Here is a 15,325-nt window from a genome sequence, read left to right on the forward strand (position 1 = left end):
TTCCCAGGCCCTCTCCCCTACCTATCCCAGTATTTCCATACAAAAACCATGACTAATCCAGCTAATCTACTCATCTTTGAAGGGAACTGAAGCACCTGAGGAAACCCACACAGACAAGGGGAGAATGTGCAGACTCCACATAGACAGGCCGGAATTGAACTCTGGTACTGAGGCAGCAGCGCTAACCACTGTACCACCACCCCGTGCCAATACGATCATGGCTGATGTATACTGGTTTCAGCTCCCTTTCTGTGCCATTTCCCCATAGCCTACTATTTCTCAATATTTATTGACTGCCACGTTATATACTTCTAATGATCCAGCCTCCACTACCCTTTGGTACAGAGAATTGCAGAGATTCTCCACCCTCTGCGAGAAGAAAATGTCAGTTTTAAATGACCGACCTTTTACCTTATAGCTATGTCCCCTTGTTTGACTCTCTCCTAGAAGTGGAAACATCCCACCATCTACCCTGTCAAGTCCCCTTAATCTTAAATGTTTGAATATAAGAAAAAAAACACTGGTTGCTGCAGCAACAACATCATAAATTGCAATGCCGGCCATAAGTTTAAAAGGATCCTGAAGAATAACTGCTGATCACACTAATTACTTAACATGGACCTTCCAGTTGCTGCTATTCTGAGGCCAGTCATCAAACCCACAGCTCTAGGATTTAGGCACTAAGTGCCAGGAAATGGGTCCATGCCTTCCTGCGCTGAAGAGTCTATTACAGACCCTGAACGCCAATATTGGCTGCAGTTCAGTTTAGATGTGTGCAGTATCCTTGGGATCCATTGCTATTGTCAAAGACAGGAATGCGAGATGAAGGGTTTCGAACGTTTGGCTGTATTTTGTCAGTACACATAGTGAGTGGCTCCACTGAGTGAAATTGCCAATGTAGAGTTAAATGAAGGACAGTTTTGAGCTGTGGTACTGCACCCAGTAGGAATAGATTTGAGACAGCCCAGACTCAAGCCTATTTATCTTTATCAGACATATTGGTGGAGTCGAGGAACAGGCAGAATTGACACTTCATAAAAATGAAACAGCTATTGCCTTACAAAGTCAGGGACATGTTGACCCAACGTTGCTTTCGAAGGTAGTTTGCGGTTATTTTGGACAATATACTAAATTGACTCACTGGTGTTCCTGAAGTTCCTTCACCTGGAGGTCCTCTGTCTCCTGGTATGCCTGGTAAACCTGGATCCCCTGGATCACCCTACAAGAAAGGGGACAAAAAGAACATAAGTCTAAGAATAAACAGTTTATATTATGGCTGCATTGCTCCTTAATATTTTTACATTATTTCTTTCCAAAATTCTCATTCCTTCTCTCCACAGTTGCTGGCATTTCACCAGAATGATTACTCTTGAAATCTGAGCCTGGGCTATGAGATTTCATGGGAGAAATTTATTATGACAAGGTATCACAAATAAACTTTTCCAGCAGAGGTTACCATTTCAATAAAGTGTTTGAAAGTCTAAATGATTTCATCTTCTACTCTTTCTACTTAACATTTCCATTGGTGGAGAAGTTCAAATCTACGCCATAAATACATGATAGTCTCTAATAAATTCTGTAAAAAATAGGGAAAAACATCTTTATCCTGAGAGTGGCTGGAATCTGAAACCTCCTTCCAAATAGAAATACTGAGAAGAGAATAGATCCATTTAATGGAAATTTAGAGAAGCATATGAGAGAGAAAGGAATGGAATGATACAAAGATAGGGTTTAGAGAAAAGTGGGAGAAGGCTTCTGTACAACATAAACACTTGCTTGGGCACCTGAGCCAACTGCCCTGTTACTGTGCCAGAAATTCCATGCAATTTAGTTTGGGTATTAAGATAATGTGAGCAATTTATTCCTTCTCCTATAATGACACTTCTGACTTTGGAAGAACAGCAAAGTTCTGAAACCAAAAGAGAAAATGCTGGAAAATCTCAGCAGATCTGGCAGCATCTGTAAGGAGATAAAAGGGCTGATATTTCGAGTACAGAAGATCCTATGTCAAAGCTTTGACATCTGGACTCAAAACGTCAGTTCTTTTCTCTCCTTACAGATGGTGAGAAACCTGCTGAGATTTTCCAGCATTTTCTCTTTTGATTTCAACTTCCAGTCTCTGCAGTAATTTGCTTCTAAACAGCAAAATTCTATTATTTTCATGAAATAATTTCTCTATTTCTCAGAAAGGTCATGTCACATTTTGTTGACCCTTCGGTTTGGTCAGGTGTAAAAGTATAACGGAGCAGAGTTCAAAGGGAGATGGATATCAAAGTTAGTGAGGGCTGGCAATTGTTAATGCCCAGATATTATGAACTTTCAAAGTCATACTTCCTGAAAAGCTGGACACAAATAAGATATTAAAATGTCCTCTGCATTTCATGTTACTTTGACATTTGAGCTGATGTCAGTATCAAGTTTCTGGCCAATATGTCGTTAACTATGGGCATTCACAAATGGGGAATTTTCATCTGTCAAAAATGGGCCAAAGCAAAAGCATTTCCAGATTGCCTGTCGCCATGAGCTGGGTTTTTATGTCCACCTCCCCACTGGGCTTCCTTCTGGTGAACGGTGGGCACATAAAATATTACAGTTGGCATGGTGATTGTGCTGATTGTGCATTTCAGCACAAAACAGCAAAAGAGGGTCATCTGGCTTGGGGAGCAATTGAGATTGAGAGTAAGCAATCACCCCAATAGGTGGAGTTTTCTCTTCGGAGGAGACATCTTGAAGACATGCATGCAGAAGATATGTAGACACTGGGGTAGCTGATGGACTGCTCCAGGGCAGCTGAGTCAGCGAGCCTCTGTACGAGATTTCCCTTGTCAATACCTATTGTGCTCCTGACAAAGTCTGAATGCGCATCAGCATAGGTGGCACCACCTTCCTGCCCACCCACCACCGATCTCTTCCCATAACATGGTAGAATCAGAGAATCCCTATAGTGCAGAAGGAGGCCATTCGGCCCATTGAACATGCACCAGCAATATTCCCACCCGGACCTGATCCACTTAACCCACACATTTATCCTGCTAATTCCCCTGACACTAAGGGGCAATTTAGTATGGCCAATCAACCCATAACCCTGGGAGGAAACCAGAGCAGCCCAGAGGAAACTCACGCAGACATGGGGAGAACATGCAAATTTCACACAGTCACCCGAGGCCGGAATTGAATCCAGGTCGCTGCCGCTGTGAGGCAACAGTGCTAACCACTCTGCCGCCTTGCCACCCAAAGTTCGGCAGAAGCTGAAATTGACAGTCCGCCCATCATTTTTAAATATTGTTCAATTCAGCCTGTTACCAATCATAGTATGGTTGGGCATGGACAGGTGGAGTGGGGAAGCAGGCAGGATGGGAAGCGGTGCTGAGGCAGTGGCTGTTACATTCTACAAACACAGCACTTCAATGCCACACATGACACGAGGAATTGTGATGACAAGTAGACACATTGCAAATATCGGCAACCTGACAACATGCTGTATGTAACAATGGGCATCACCAAATAAGGGTCGATAACATGTTAACCCTCTGTATGACTCACCAATTGTTACTTTCAAACAGGTTGGCAGTCAGCTGACAGGAAGCACCCTGAAATGCTTTCAGGTGAAAGGTGCAGCAGAAACCCTTTGATATGCCTGAACAAATGGGTGTATCATGTTACCTGATCCACACGTTGTTAAAAGGGCTTAACAGCAATCACTTCATTAAACACACTTTCTCAATAAGATTTTAATTTTTTTATTTGTCTCAATATACTCTACATAAATCATTTTCATATGGTTCTGATTAAAGACTGCTCTGGTCCACTTCCATCCAGCTCCAAACTTTACATCCAGCTCCCGATTACAATTCAGGCCTTCTCATCACTGACTCCATTTGCTCTGTTTTCTTTCCTGCTCTGTTTGGACCTCCAGCTGAGGGCTCCACTTCAGGCGTGCACCCTGCCGGAGACTGTACCTAACTGACTCCAGCTTCAGGGATGCTCTTCTGGCTTTAGGCCCTCAGTCCGTTTTGCTTCCATTTGGGGGTGGGGAGGGGGTCCCATGCCAGCCACACTTCTCAAGCGAGCTTCAGACAGTTAGTTCCCTTCCCTCTGCCGGAGCAGCATTTCAGCTGACTCAGCTGCCACCCTGCCCACCCTCCCCCAATCCTGAATTGTATTGTGCTACAGAAGAGAAATTGTCTCAGCCATTGTATATGTTTTTATACAGATGGACACAATCTCCTTCACTGGTAACATTTTTTAAAAAATCACTCAACATCCACAAAAATGCTTAATAAGGAATAATGAATGTTAATTGCATGTTGCCCATCAAGACCAAAAAAGGGCAGGAAATGCACACCGATTCACAAGGCATACATCAATATAATCATCAATGCCATATAAGGATATAACATTTGCAGCACTTGCGTACCTCACAATGGGCTTCAATGCACTTTGATGCATCACAATGGGTGCCAGGGGAGATTGCAACCTATATAAAATGGCAAGATACCTGAAGTGGTAGCAGCAGTGAAAGGGAAACCAAAACACTACTATGGCAAGAAGCCGCTCTAGGAGAAGCTATGGACGAGGCAGAAGACGCGGCGGCGGAGCAGGAGCAGCAGCAGGAGGAGGGGGAAGAGGAAGGAGAAGGAGAAGAAGACGTGGACGTCGAGGAAGACGAAGCCGTTAATCTCCTTCAGACATTGCAAAATGGAAAATAAGCCACATTTGGATCAACTACTGCATGAAACATCCTGCTATCTCCTTAAGCAAAGCAGAGACTGACTGCCCTGCATGTTTTGAAGACTTCATATCTTCTGTTCTGATTTGTTGACAATGAATAAAAGCATCAGCAATGATGCTGGAAAAAAAGTGTTCTGTGTGCCTTGTCGTTCTTGTAGTTATAGTGGCTAAACTTAATATTGCTGGCTGGTGAGGGCTAATGAAGCATTGGGAACTGTTAATACAAGCTCACCTTGGGTCCTTGGGGTCCTGCCAGACCAGGTGTACCAGGCTGACCCTGTAACAGTAAAATGTCTTTATTAAGATCAATCTGCAATATGCAATCTCCCTCCTCAAACCCACCAGTTTAATTTTTCACCAGCAATGACTTACTGGTTTTCCGACTTTGCCTTCTCCGGATAGTCCAGGCATTCCTGGAGGCCCGGTGTCACCAGGACTTCCAGGTAATCCGGGTTCACCATCTTTACCAGGTTCCCCCTGTGTAACCAGAAATGGGAAGAATGATGATCTTTTATTGGCCATCTTTTCAGTAACAGAAGGATGAAGCTTATTTCCCGATCAATGTTTCACTATTTCTCCCGGGCATTTTCCATAAGTTTCAACACAAGTATTTGTGTTAACCGCATAAGTAAAGCAATCACAGCCAAACTCAGATATGGAGATGGTGCAGAGATGTGTGAAAGACTGCATTTGGATACTCACGCTATAACAGCACCAGGGAAGGACTGAGGCAAGCAGTCTCAGATGAGTGTGCCACATGACAGGACAACAATAAATGACCTTCCTTGGTCCCACTGACAGAAGGGCCATTTATGTAAAGGGCCTACTGATGAAGGGTGCCCTTACATTGATCCTTGTGCTGCTGCCTTTGCAGGTGTTACCACTGGCTCCTCCGTGATGAGAATGACTATCTTGTACATCTTAGCCTCAGGCTAAGAAAACTAGAACTGGGGAGCATTGTTTAAAAATAAGGGCTTGCCCATTTAAGACAGAGATCAGGAGAAATTTTTTCTCTTAGAGGGGCATGAGTTTTTGGAACACTCTTCCTTAAAAAGGCAGTGGAAGCAGAGTCTTTGAATATTTTCAAGGCAGGGATAGATGGATCCTTGATAAGAAAGGGGGTTAAAGGTTGTTGGGATAGGCATGATTGAGGAGCCGAGAGGCTTGATCTTGTTAATTCGTATGTTTGCATGTGGACAGCAGGAAACTCTACCTCCCTTGAGGCTAAAATATCCCAACAATGTTTCAATTACCTCAGAATAACTATTGCTATTTTCCATCTTATACCAACCACATCAACTATTTTGTACATCTCTCTGAGATTGCCAATTTTGTATTTGTTATGTGTTTTGTAATCCTAGGCTAACGGTATGCTTTTAGCTAGCATCTTCATCGACAGTCACAAAACATCCTATAAGATAAGATGTCTTAACTGGTCTGGATTCAAATTTACATCCCTCCCCTACACCAGAAGGGAATTACGATAAATCACTGCATGATTCACTCTTACCTTCTCACCTCTTTGACCATCATTGCCCGGGGGACCAGCAACTCCTGGGACACCCTATATAATGAAGAAGCGTTAGATATGAATTTGCAGTTTTCTGTTTAGTTGAAGAAAGAGTGAATGTCTGTCAGCACCAGTCATATCCCCAAGACACTGGATACCTGCCCCACACATCAGATTCCCAAATCTCTGGAATGACCACAAAATCCATGAGATTTCTCTCCATGCCTCCCCCCCTCCTCCACCCCTCCCCGGGTTATAAACATTTCACTGCAATGCAACCCCACTCCATTACTCACCATCAACCCCTCTCTTCCCCAATCACTGACTGCTGGGAGAGAAGACATTGTCGGCATGGTCTCAGTTTTCCTGGGAGAGAGGCTCTGAATTCAGTGGTAGGGGGAAGGGTCTGAAGTTGAAGGTATGGGGAGACAATCTCTCAAGCTGGTTGCGGGGGTGAGTAGTCACCCTCAACTCATCAGGTCTGAAATGGAGATCTATAAACTGTGGCATCTCACTGGAGAGGAGGACCTAAATGGAATGGGGTTGAGCCACCTTTTTGAACTGGGAGAATTACAGAACAAAGTGATCTAGGGGTACAGGTTCATAGCTCCTTGAAAGTGGAGTCACAGGGTGATGAAGAAGGCATTCAGCATGCTTGGTTTCATTGGTCAGAACGTTGAATACAGAAGTTGGGATGTCTTGTTGAAGTTGTACAAATCATTGGTAGGTCCACACTTGAAATACTGTGTACTTATTATAGAAAGGATATTATTAAACTAGAAAGAGCGCAGAAGAGATTTATTAGGATGCTACTGGGGCTTGATAGTTTGAGTTATAAGGAGAGGCTGGATAAACTGGGACTATTTTTCCTGGAGCATAGAAGAGATTTATAAAATAATGTGGGGCACAAATCAGCGAGGTAGTCAACATTTTTTCCCAAAGATAGAAGAGTCTAAAATGAGAGGTTTAAGGTGAGAGGGGAGAGATACAAAAGTGCCCAGAGGGGTACTTTTTTTCACACAGAGGGAGGTGAGTGTCTGGAACAACATGCCAGAGGTAATAGTAGAGGTGGGTACAATTTTGTCTTTCAAAAAAGCGTTTAGACAATTATGTGGATTAGATGGGAATAGAGGGATATGGGACAAATGCAGGCAATTGGCATTATCTTAGGGGTTTAAAAAAAAGGGCAGCATGGATAAGTTGGGCCTAAGGGCCTGTTTCCATGCTGTAAACCTCTATGACTTTATGCTGCAATTCAGGTGGTGTAGGCATATCCACAGTGGATTTAGGAATGGAGTTCCAGGATTTTGACCCAGCGACAGTGAAGGAACTGCAATGCTTTGCCAAGTTATGAGAATGTGTGGTTTGGAGAGGAACATGTAAAGGTTCCCATGAGTCCACTACCCTTGTCCTTCCAAGTACTGGTGGTGTGAGGTTTGGAAGGCACTGTTGAAAAGACCTTGATGAGTTGTTGCAGTACAAATTGTAGATGGTACATTCACTGATACTGTACATTGGTGATGGAGGGAGTGAGTGAGTGATGGAGGGAATGAGTGAGTTATTGGGTGCTAATCAAGTGGACCATTTTGTTCTAGATGCTTTTGAGCTTTTTGAGTGTTGTTGGAGCTGCACTCATCCAAACAAGTGATTTGTGCCCTGTAGATGGTGATCAGGCTTGGTGGAGTTAGGAGGTGAATTACAGTATATCACAGCCTTTGACCTGCTGTTGTATCCACAATATTTATATGATTGGTTCAGTTCAGTTTCTGGTCAATGGTAATCTACAATAAATTGATGGTAGGGCGATTCAGCGATGGTAATGCAAATGAATGTCAAGAGGAGATAATTAGATTCTCTCTTGTTGGAGATGGTCACTTCCTGGCACTTGTGTGATGCGCGTGTTAGTTGAATTTAGCAACCTCGGTCTAGGTCACAATTGGCTTCAATATCTCAGGACTCATGAAAGGTACCAATATTGCGTAGTCATCATCAAACATCCCCACTTCTGGACTTATGTTGAAGGGAGCGTCATTGTTGCAGCATTTGAAGATGGTTGGGCCTAGGACATTACTCTGAGGGGCAGTCACTCATCCTCTTACACCAAGTCCCTTTCACCCATCATGCCTTCCTCACTAAGATACTGGTGTCTGGTTAAGCAATGCATTGATTTTGAAATGTTCATCGCTGTTTTGAGATCCACCCATGGCCTCAACTTCCCTATCTCTCTAGTCTCCTCCAATACTACTCCTACACATCTCCAAAATATCCACATTCCTCCTTTTCAGGTCCCATGAGTATCTCTAGTTTTAATCCTGGAACTTCCTCCCTAACAGTACTTAGGGTGTAGCTACACTACACTGACTTGATTCAAGAAGGCTGCTCACTAAGCTTCTTAAGGGAAACTGGACATGGGCAATAAATGCTGACCTTGTCCATGTTGTTCTATTCCACAAATTATAAAAGTTGCTTCACTATTGATCTTCATTTTCCAAACCAATATCCCTTCCCCCCACCACTCACCCCCGCCTCCCGGTCCCTATCCCCATAACCCCACTTATTTACCCTGCTAACCCCCTGACACTAAAGTGCAATTTAGCATAGCCAATCAACCTAACCTGCATATCTCTGGACTGTGAGAGGAAACTGGAGCACCTGGAGGAAATTTACGCAGATACGGGGAGAATGTGCAAGTTCCACAGACAATCCGTCAAGCCGGGAATCGACTCAGGCCCCTTGTGATGTGAGGCAGCATTGCTAACCACTGTGCCCCCATGCTGCCGTGCCACCAGGCCTTGGAATAAAACGTTGCTTGTAAGTGCTCCTGCATAGAGCCTCGGTACATTTTACTATGGCAAAGAAATGAATTAAATGCAAGTTGTCATCAGTTAACTTCAAAATTTGTACAGACCTCCCTTTCATCCCAATATTCCCCTCCCAATGGGGGAAGCGATGGCCAAGTGGTATTATCGCTAGACTATTAATCCAGAAACTCAGCTAATGTACTGGGGGACCCAGGTTCAAATCCCACCATGGCAGATAGTGGAATTTGAATTCAATAAAAACAAAATCTGGAATCAAGAATCTACTGATGACTATGAATCGATTGTCGGAAAAAGAACCATATGGTTCACTGATGTCCTTTGGGGAAGGAAATCTGCTGTCCTTACTTGGTTTGGCTTACATGTGACTCCAGAGCCACAGTAATATGGTTGACTCTCAACTGCCCTCCAAGGGCAATGAGGGATGGACAATAAATGCTGGCCAGCCAGTGCGCCCATGTCCCACGAATGAATAAAAAAAACTCACCCCAATATCATAATACAACTTAATAAAGGAATTCCCACAATGAATGATCCTCTTGTACATACCACATTTCCTGGCACGCCATGAGGACCAGGAGGACCTGGTCTTCCAATGCTACCCTGTTATGAGACAAGTTAAAAGAGAAATCATATTTTGAAAACAATTTGTTGGCATTAAACACATTAATTACAAATGAATTAATTACATGAAATTAAGCTGTAAAGCAACTTGCTAAATAAATATATGAAAAAACTATTCAAGTTCCTGGTTATTTACAGAAGGTATCTCCAGAGAACAGAATCCCTGCAGTGCAGAAGGGATCTTAGGTTCATGTTGCACTATCCGTAACCCCCATGACTTGCCTGGGTTTGCAAAACCTCACTTACTGTACTGTCTGGAGGCAATACACATCTCTTTAACCTATGCCTAATGCTCTTTCCACTCACATTGCCGGCATCTTTAAGACTTGAATAGCAGGTCAGTTGTAAAGACTCGCATTCTAATCAGTAATCTGTAGACTGTCTGTGCTGTTATATGCTCGGTCTGAGGCCAGAACTCTCCATTCACCTGACAAAGGGCAAACCCCGAAAGCCTGTGAGTTTACTGTCATATAAATTGGTTGGACTTAAACCTGGTGTTGTCAGACTTCTTATTGTGTTTACCCCAGTCCAACACCAGTATCTCCGCATCGTGCAGAAGGAGACCATTCAGCCCATCGAGTTTGCACCAACTCTCTGAAAAAAAGTATCTTACCCAGACCCACTACACCTGTAACCCTACTCATTTACTGTGGCTAATCCATCGAACCTATATGTCTTGGGAAACAGAGAGGCATTGCAGATCCACCTAACCTGCACACCTTTGAACTGTGGGAGGAAAGCCACACAGGGGCATCATTAAATAGAGAACACAGACAATTTGAAAATAGGAGCAAAAGAAAGATGAGGAGAATTTTTTTTAGTCACAGGTTTGGAATACGCTGCCCGAAATGGCAGCATTTAAAAAGTTACTTTCAAAAACCGAAACATTTGAAATGGAACATATAAATTACAAGCAGGGATAGGCCATTCAGTACCTTGACACTGTTTCACCATTAAATAAGATAAAAAGATGAATAATTATGGAGAAAGAGCAGTGAAGTGGAACTAATTGAATAGATTTATCAATGAGCCACTCAGACAGGTGCTGCACTATCTCTTAACCATTTAAAATGGGTAGAAAAAGCAACAAACATTTTTAATTTATTAGCCCAGCTAATTGCAATCAAATAAACTACTCACCATTTCGCCTTTTTCCCCAGGAACCCCAGGTGGACCTTGATCACCCTGGGAGGTAAAGAAATGGCACATTATCTAAAGATGTGATAGATTTGTGATTGCTGAAAATGAAATGTATGACTGACAAACATAAAACCTCAGAATGAAAAAAAGCGCAGTTAGGAACTCCTAACTGAAACAGCGGTGAATATACCATGGACAACTTCAGGTGAACCAATTCTCCACTGAACATCTCCCAATTGTTATGACTGTCATGTGTCTGAGATGGTCTGAGATGAGGCTGTCCATGGGGAGAATTTAGACACTGCCGTAGGTTCGGCTATCGATAAATGAAACATTCTACTACGTGCAATGCATGACTTAGCATGAGGCTCCACACAGAACTATCAGCATTTTCTATCAAAGAATAAAAGAACTAAGAACAAAGAAGAGTACAGCACAGGAACAGGCCCTTTGGCCCTCCAAGCCTGCGCCAATCATACTTACCTAAACTAAAACCATATGCACTTACAGAGTCTGTATCCTTCCATTCCCATCCTATTCATGTATTTATCTAATTGCTACTTAACTGTCGCTTTCGTACCTGCTCCCAACACTTCCCCGGGCAAGCACGTTCCAGGCATTCATTACCTTCTGTGTAAACAATAACCTGCCTCGCACATCTCCTCAAAACCTTTCCCCACAAACCTTAAACCTACGTCCCCTAGCACTTGACTTTTCTACCCTAGGAAAGAGCATCTGACTGTCCATGCCACTCATAATGTTGTAGATTCATTTCATCTCATATCTTCCACCTCTTTTGATCATATCATTTAATGTTATACGTCTGATGATGAAAACTATTATTCACATATTCAAAATTAACAATTTCTACGACAAATTGGAACCTCAAAACAATGATATTTGCTGCTCTGCTGTTGGCACATTTTATTGCTTTCTGACTGAACTACAGAATGGTCTAAAATAGCATCACAATCTCTAAATTTGGCTTTTTAATTCAGAGTTTTTTTAACAATGCAAAATATATATAATTAGTCCATAAAGACCATAAGACATAGGATCAGAATAGTTATTGAAAAGCATGAACTTGCCAGCGTAATTAATGGACCAATGTTGACTTCCACTTACATTTGCCTTACATTTTCAGCAAGACTCATGATCCTAAAGATTGTCTTCCTCAAAGAAATGATCTTAGGTGTGTTCATTATGGGGAGTGGTCAAGCTTTACAGGTATTGAATCCTCGGTTTCAGTTACACAGTAATTCGTAACACTTCCCAGTAGGGGGCAGTGTAGGGAGGCCATTAAACTGACAGAGCCTGTAGATTCAATGGGCCAATCTCACTTCATCATCCCGACAGTGCCAAAGGAAACCATTCGGCCCATCGAGTCTGCACCAACTCTTTCACAGAGCATCTTACCCAGGCCCTAACCCCATGACTCCACATATTTACCCCACCAATTCCCCTAATCTAGATGTCTTGGGACACTCTGGGACAATTTAGTATGGCCAATATACCTAACCTGCACAACTCGAGGAAACCGGAGCACCCGCAGGAAACCCACATAGGCATGAGGTGAACGTGCAAACGCCACACAGACACTCAAAACCGGGTCCCTGACACTGAGGCAGAAATGTTAACCACTGCGCCACTATGCACTTCTTTCCATCCTTTTACTGAAAATCAAGAGTGGCTCCAGCCCTCTCACCATCTTGTCATTGAATATGAAGCCTCAGCGACACATGAGGTGACAGTTACATTGACCTAAATGTGAAAAGCAGGAGGCCAGAAAAAAACTTGCTTCTTTCTGGTGGTATCATGAGCACCATTGATCAAAAAATTGAACTAGTAGATTGGGTTGGTACTAACTTAATAGGAGCCAGTTTTATGCATTTCTTTTGATTCATATCAATACCAATATCAAGAAGACCTAAGCCTTGTATTCGGGTCAGAATTTAAACCAGAACAGTTCTCTCCCTTTCAGATGCTGACTAAGCAGTGACACATTTTCAGTTTTCTTCGGTTTATTTCCAGAAAGTATACCACACCTAAGTTATCAAGTAGTGCAACTCCCATAACGTTCAAAAAACTCAACCCCATCCAGGGACAAAATTGACTATCTGATAGACACTCCATCCATCACTTGTAAACATTCACCACCTCCAGTGACAATAGTGAGTTTCATACAAGATGCACTTCACAACTCACCGAGGTCACTTTGACAGAATTTCCAAAGCTGTGGCCCCAACCACCTAGAAGAATAAGGGCAGCAAGTGCATGAGAACCTCTTGCAAGTTCCTCTGTAAGTCACACACTTGGAACAACAATGCTGTTCCTTCACTATTACTCAGCCAGAAACGTGGGACTCTTTCCCTAACAGCACTGTGGGTGTCCCTACACCACACAGACTGCAGCTGCTCAAACAGGTGACTCACTACCAGTTTGTCAAAACCTGTTAGGGGTGGACAACTAATGCCGGATTTGACAAACGTGCTGAAGTGAGACCGGAAAATCCCACCTGAGGTCAATGAACATTCCCATTGTCTGCCCCTCGGTGCTCCAATTCAGTGGGGGGCTGGGGTGGTAGAGTTCTGGTGCATATCTCAAAAACAGTATTTATATCACACATATTTTGAGGCAGATGAACTTTACCTTTGGGCCTGAATGTCCTTGTGGTCCACTTGCGCCTGGTATTCCATGGGAACCCTATAACAATAATTTCACATGTTATTGAGGTGCACAAACAGAATGGCAGTTTTAAACAAAGCTACCATTTCACTAGACACAACCATCTGTAATGATCAACTGGCTTGACTTCCCTCCAACTGTTTGTAATGTCGCATCATGCCCATGATCCTTGACACTTTCCTTAATTTTCTCAATGCAATGAAACAAGAGCCCATAAATTTGCTTTAATTAATATCACAGAATTAATAGAATCATACGTATTGTTGAAGCGACCTGCCAAAGTAACGATCAGTCAATGTCAATAAAGGAGCTGGTTTAAGTGTAGGCAGGGAACAACACTGTGCATGGTCCTTGATGTGTCCACTGAATATCTGAGCCATGCAGGCTGGAAGGGCCCTGTCCTTACCCAAGGTTAGACTGGATAAGGAGCACCATGTGTTAGGAACAGGACAGTCTGCCCAAAATTCCTGTTCCTGCTCCTGTTCATTTTCTCACTGCAGCTGCTGGAAATGCAGTTGTGTAAAGTCAGGTGAAAACTGTAGCCTATAGACAAACAGTGACCAGCAAAGCTTACACGTGAATATGAAATCATGGGGATGAGCCACCAAGGATCAAAGATCATCCATGTAGCAGGTGTTGGTGAGGCCATGCCTGGAACATTGTGTGCAGTTTTGGTGTCCTTATCTGAGGAAGGATGTCCTTGTCAAAAGTAATGTAAAGTGAAGTTGTAAAGTTTATTTATTAGTCACAAGTAGGGCCTACATTAACACTGCAGTGAAGTTACTGTGAAATTCCCCTAGTCGCCACACTCTGACGCCTGTTTGGGTCAATGCACCTAACCAGCATGGCTCCTCTGACATGGAGTGTGTGGTGGGGAGTAACACATTAAGGATCCGCCCCAACATGTGATTCCCAAATTTTGCTCCTCCCCTAACCCCCAATTCCATTTCTACAGGACTGGAACAATTCAGCCTTTCTCCTGTGGTGGCTTCATTGGCACAGTGGCACAGTGGTTAACACTGCTGCCTCACAGCTCCAGGGACCCAGGTTCAACTCCAGCCTTGGCTGACTGTGTGGAGTTTGCACATTCTCCCTGTGTCTGCGTGGGTTTCCTCCGGGTGCCCCAGTTTCCTCCCACACTCCAAGGATGCGCAGATTAGCTGAATTGGTCATTCTAAATTGACCCTTAGTGTCCCAAGATGTGTAGGTTAGATTCATTAGCTACAGTAAATATGTGGGGCTTCCAAGTGGTGATACTGAAATTAAAAGTTTATTTATTAGTGTCACAAGTAGATTTACATTAACATTGCAATAAAGCTACTGTGAAAATCCCTAGTCGTCAAACTCTGGTGCCTGTTCGGGTACACTGAGAGAGAACTTAGCATGGCCAATGCACCTAATGTCTTTCAGATTGTGGTAGGAAACTGGAGAACCCGGGGGAAACCCATGCAGGTATGAGGAGAACAGACATAGACAGTGACCCAAGCCGAGAATCAAACCCAAGTCCATGGCACTGTGAAGCAGCAGTGCTAACCACTGTATCACCATGCTGCCCCCATAGAGGGAGTACAACAAAGGTTTACCAGGCTGATTGCTGGGATGGCAGATCTCTCTTTTGAGGAGTGACTAAGTCGGTTGGGATTATATTCATTGGAACTTAGAAGAGTGAGAGGGGATCTCATTAAAACTTATAAAACTCTAACAGGTTTAGACAGGGTGCATTCAAAAAGAATGTTCCCAACTGTGGGGGAATCCAGAACTAGGGGTCGTAGTTTGAGAATAAGGGGTAAACCTTTTAGAACTGAGGTGAGGGGAA

General features: G+C 43.3%; 1 protein-coding gene across 1 annotated transcript in view; it reads right to left on the reverse strand.

Annotated features, from left to right (window-relative positions):
* Positions 1-15,325, reverse strand: part of col22a1 (collagen, type XXII, alpha 1) — a 285,376-nt gene that overhangs the window by 52,283 nt on the left and 217,768 nt on the right. The window contains exons 34-40 of the mRNA XM_080193549.1: positions 13,474-13,527; positions 10,825-10,869; positions 9,610-9,663; positions 6,242-6,295; positions 5,104-5,208; positions 4,964-5,008; positions 1,142-1,219 (exon numbers count right to left, since the gene is read on the reverse strand). Coding sequence (XP_080049675.1) covers positions 1,142-1,219; positions 4,964-5,008; positions 5,104-5,208; positions 6,242-6,295; positions 9,610-9,663; positions 10,825-10,869; positions 13,474-13,527 — 435 coding nt within the window. The remainder of the gene's footprint in view (positions 1-1,141; positions 1,220-4,963; positions 5,009-5,103; positions 5,209-6,241; positions 6,296-9,609; positions 9,664-10,824; positions 10,870-13,473; positions 13,528-15,325) is intronic.

Source organism: Carcharhinus amblyrhynchos, chromosome 8 (assembly GCF_965287045.1).
Source record: "Carcharhinus amblyrhynchos chromosome 8, sCarAmb.v2.hapA, whole genome shotgun sequence".
Classification (NCBI taxonomy): Eukaryota; Metazoa; Chordata; class Chondrichthyes; order Carcharhiniformes; family Carcharhinidae; genus Carcharhinus; species Carcharhinus amblyrhynchos.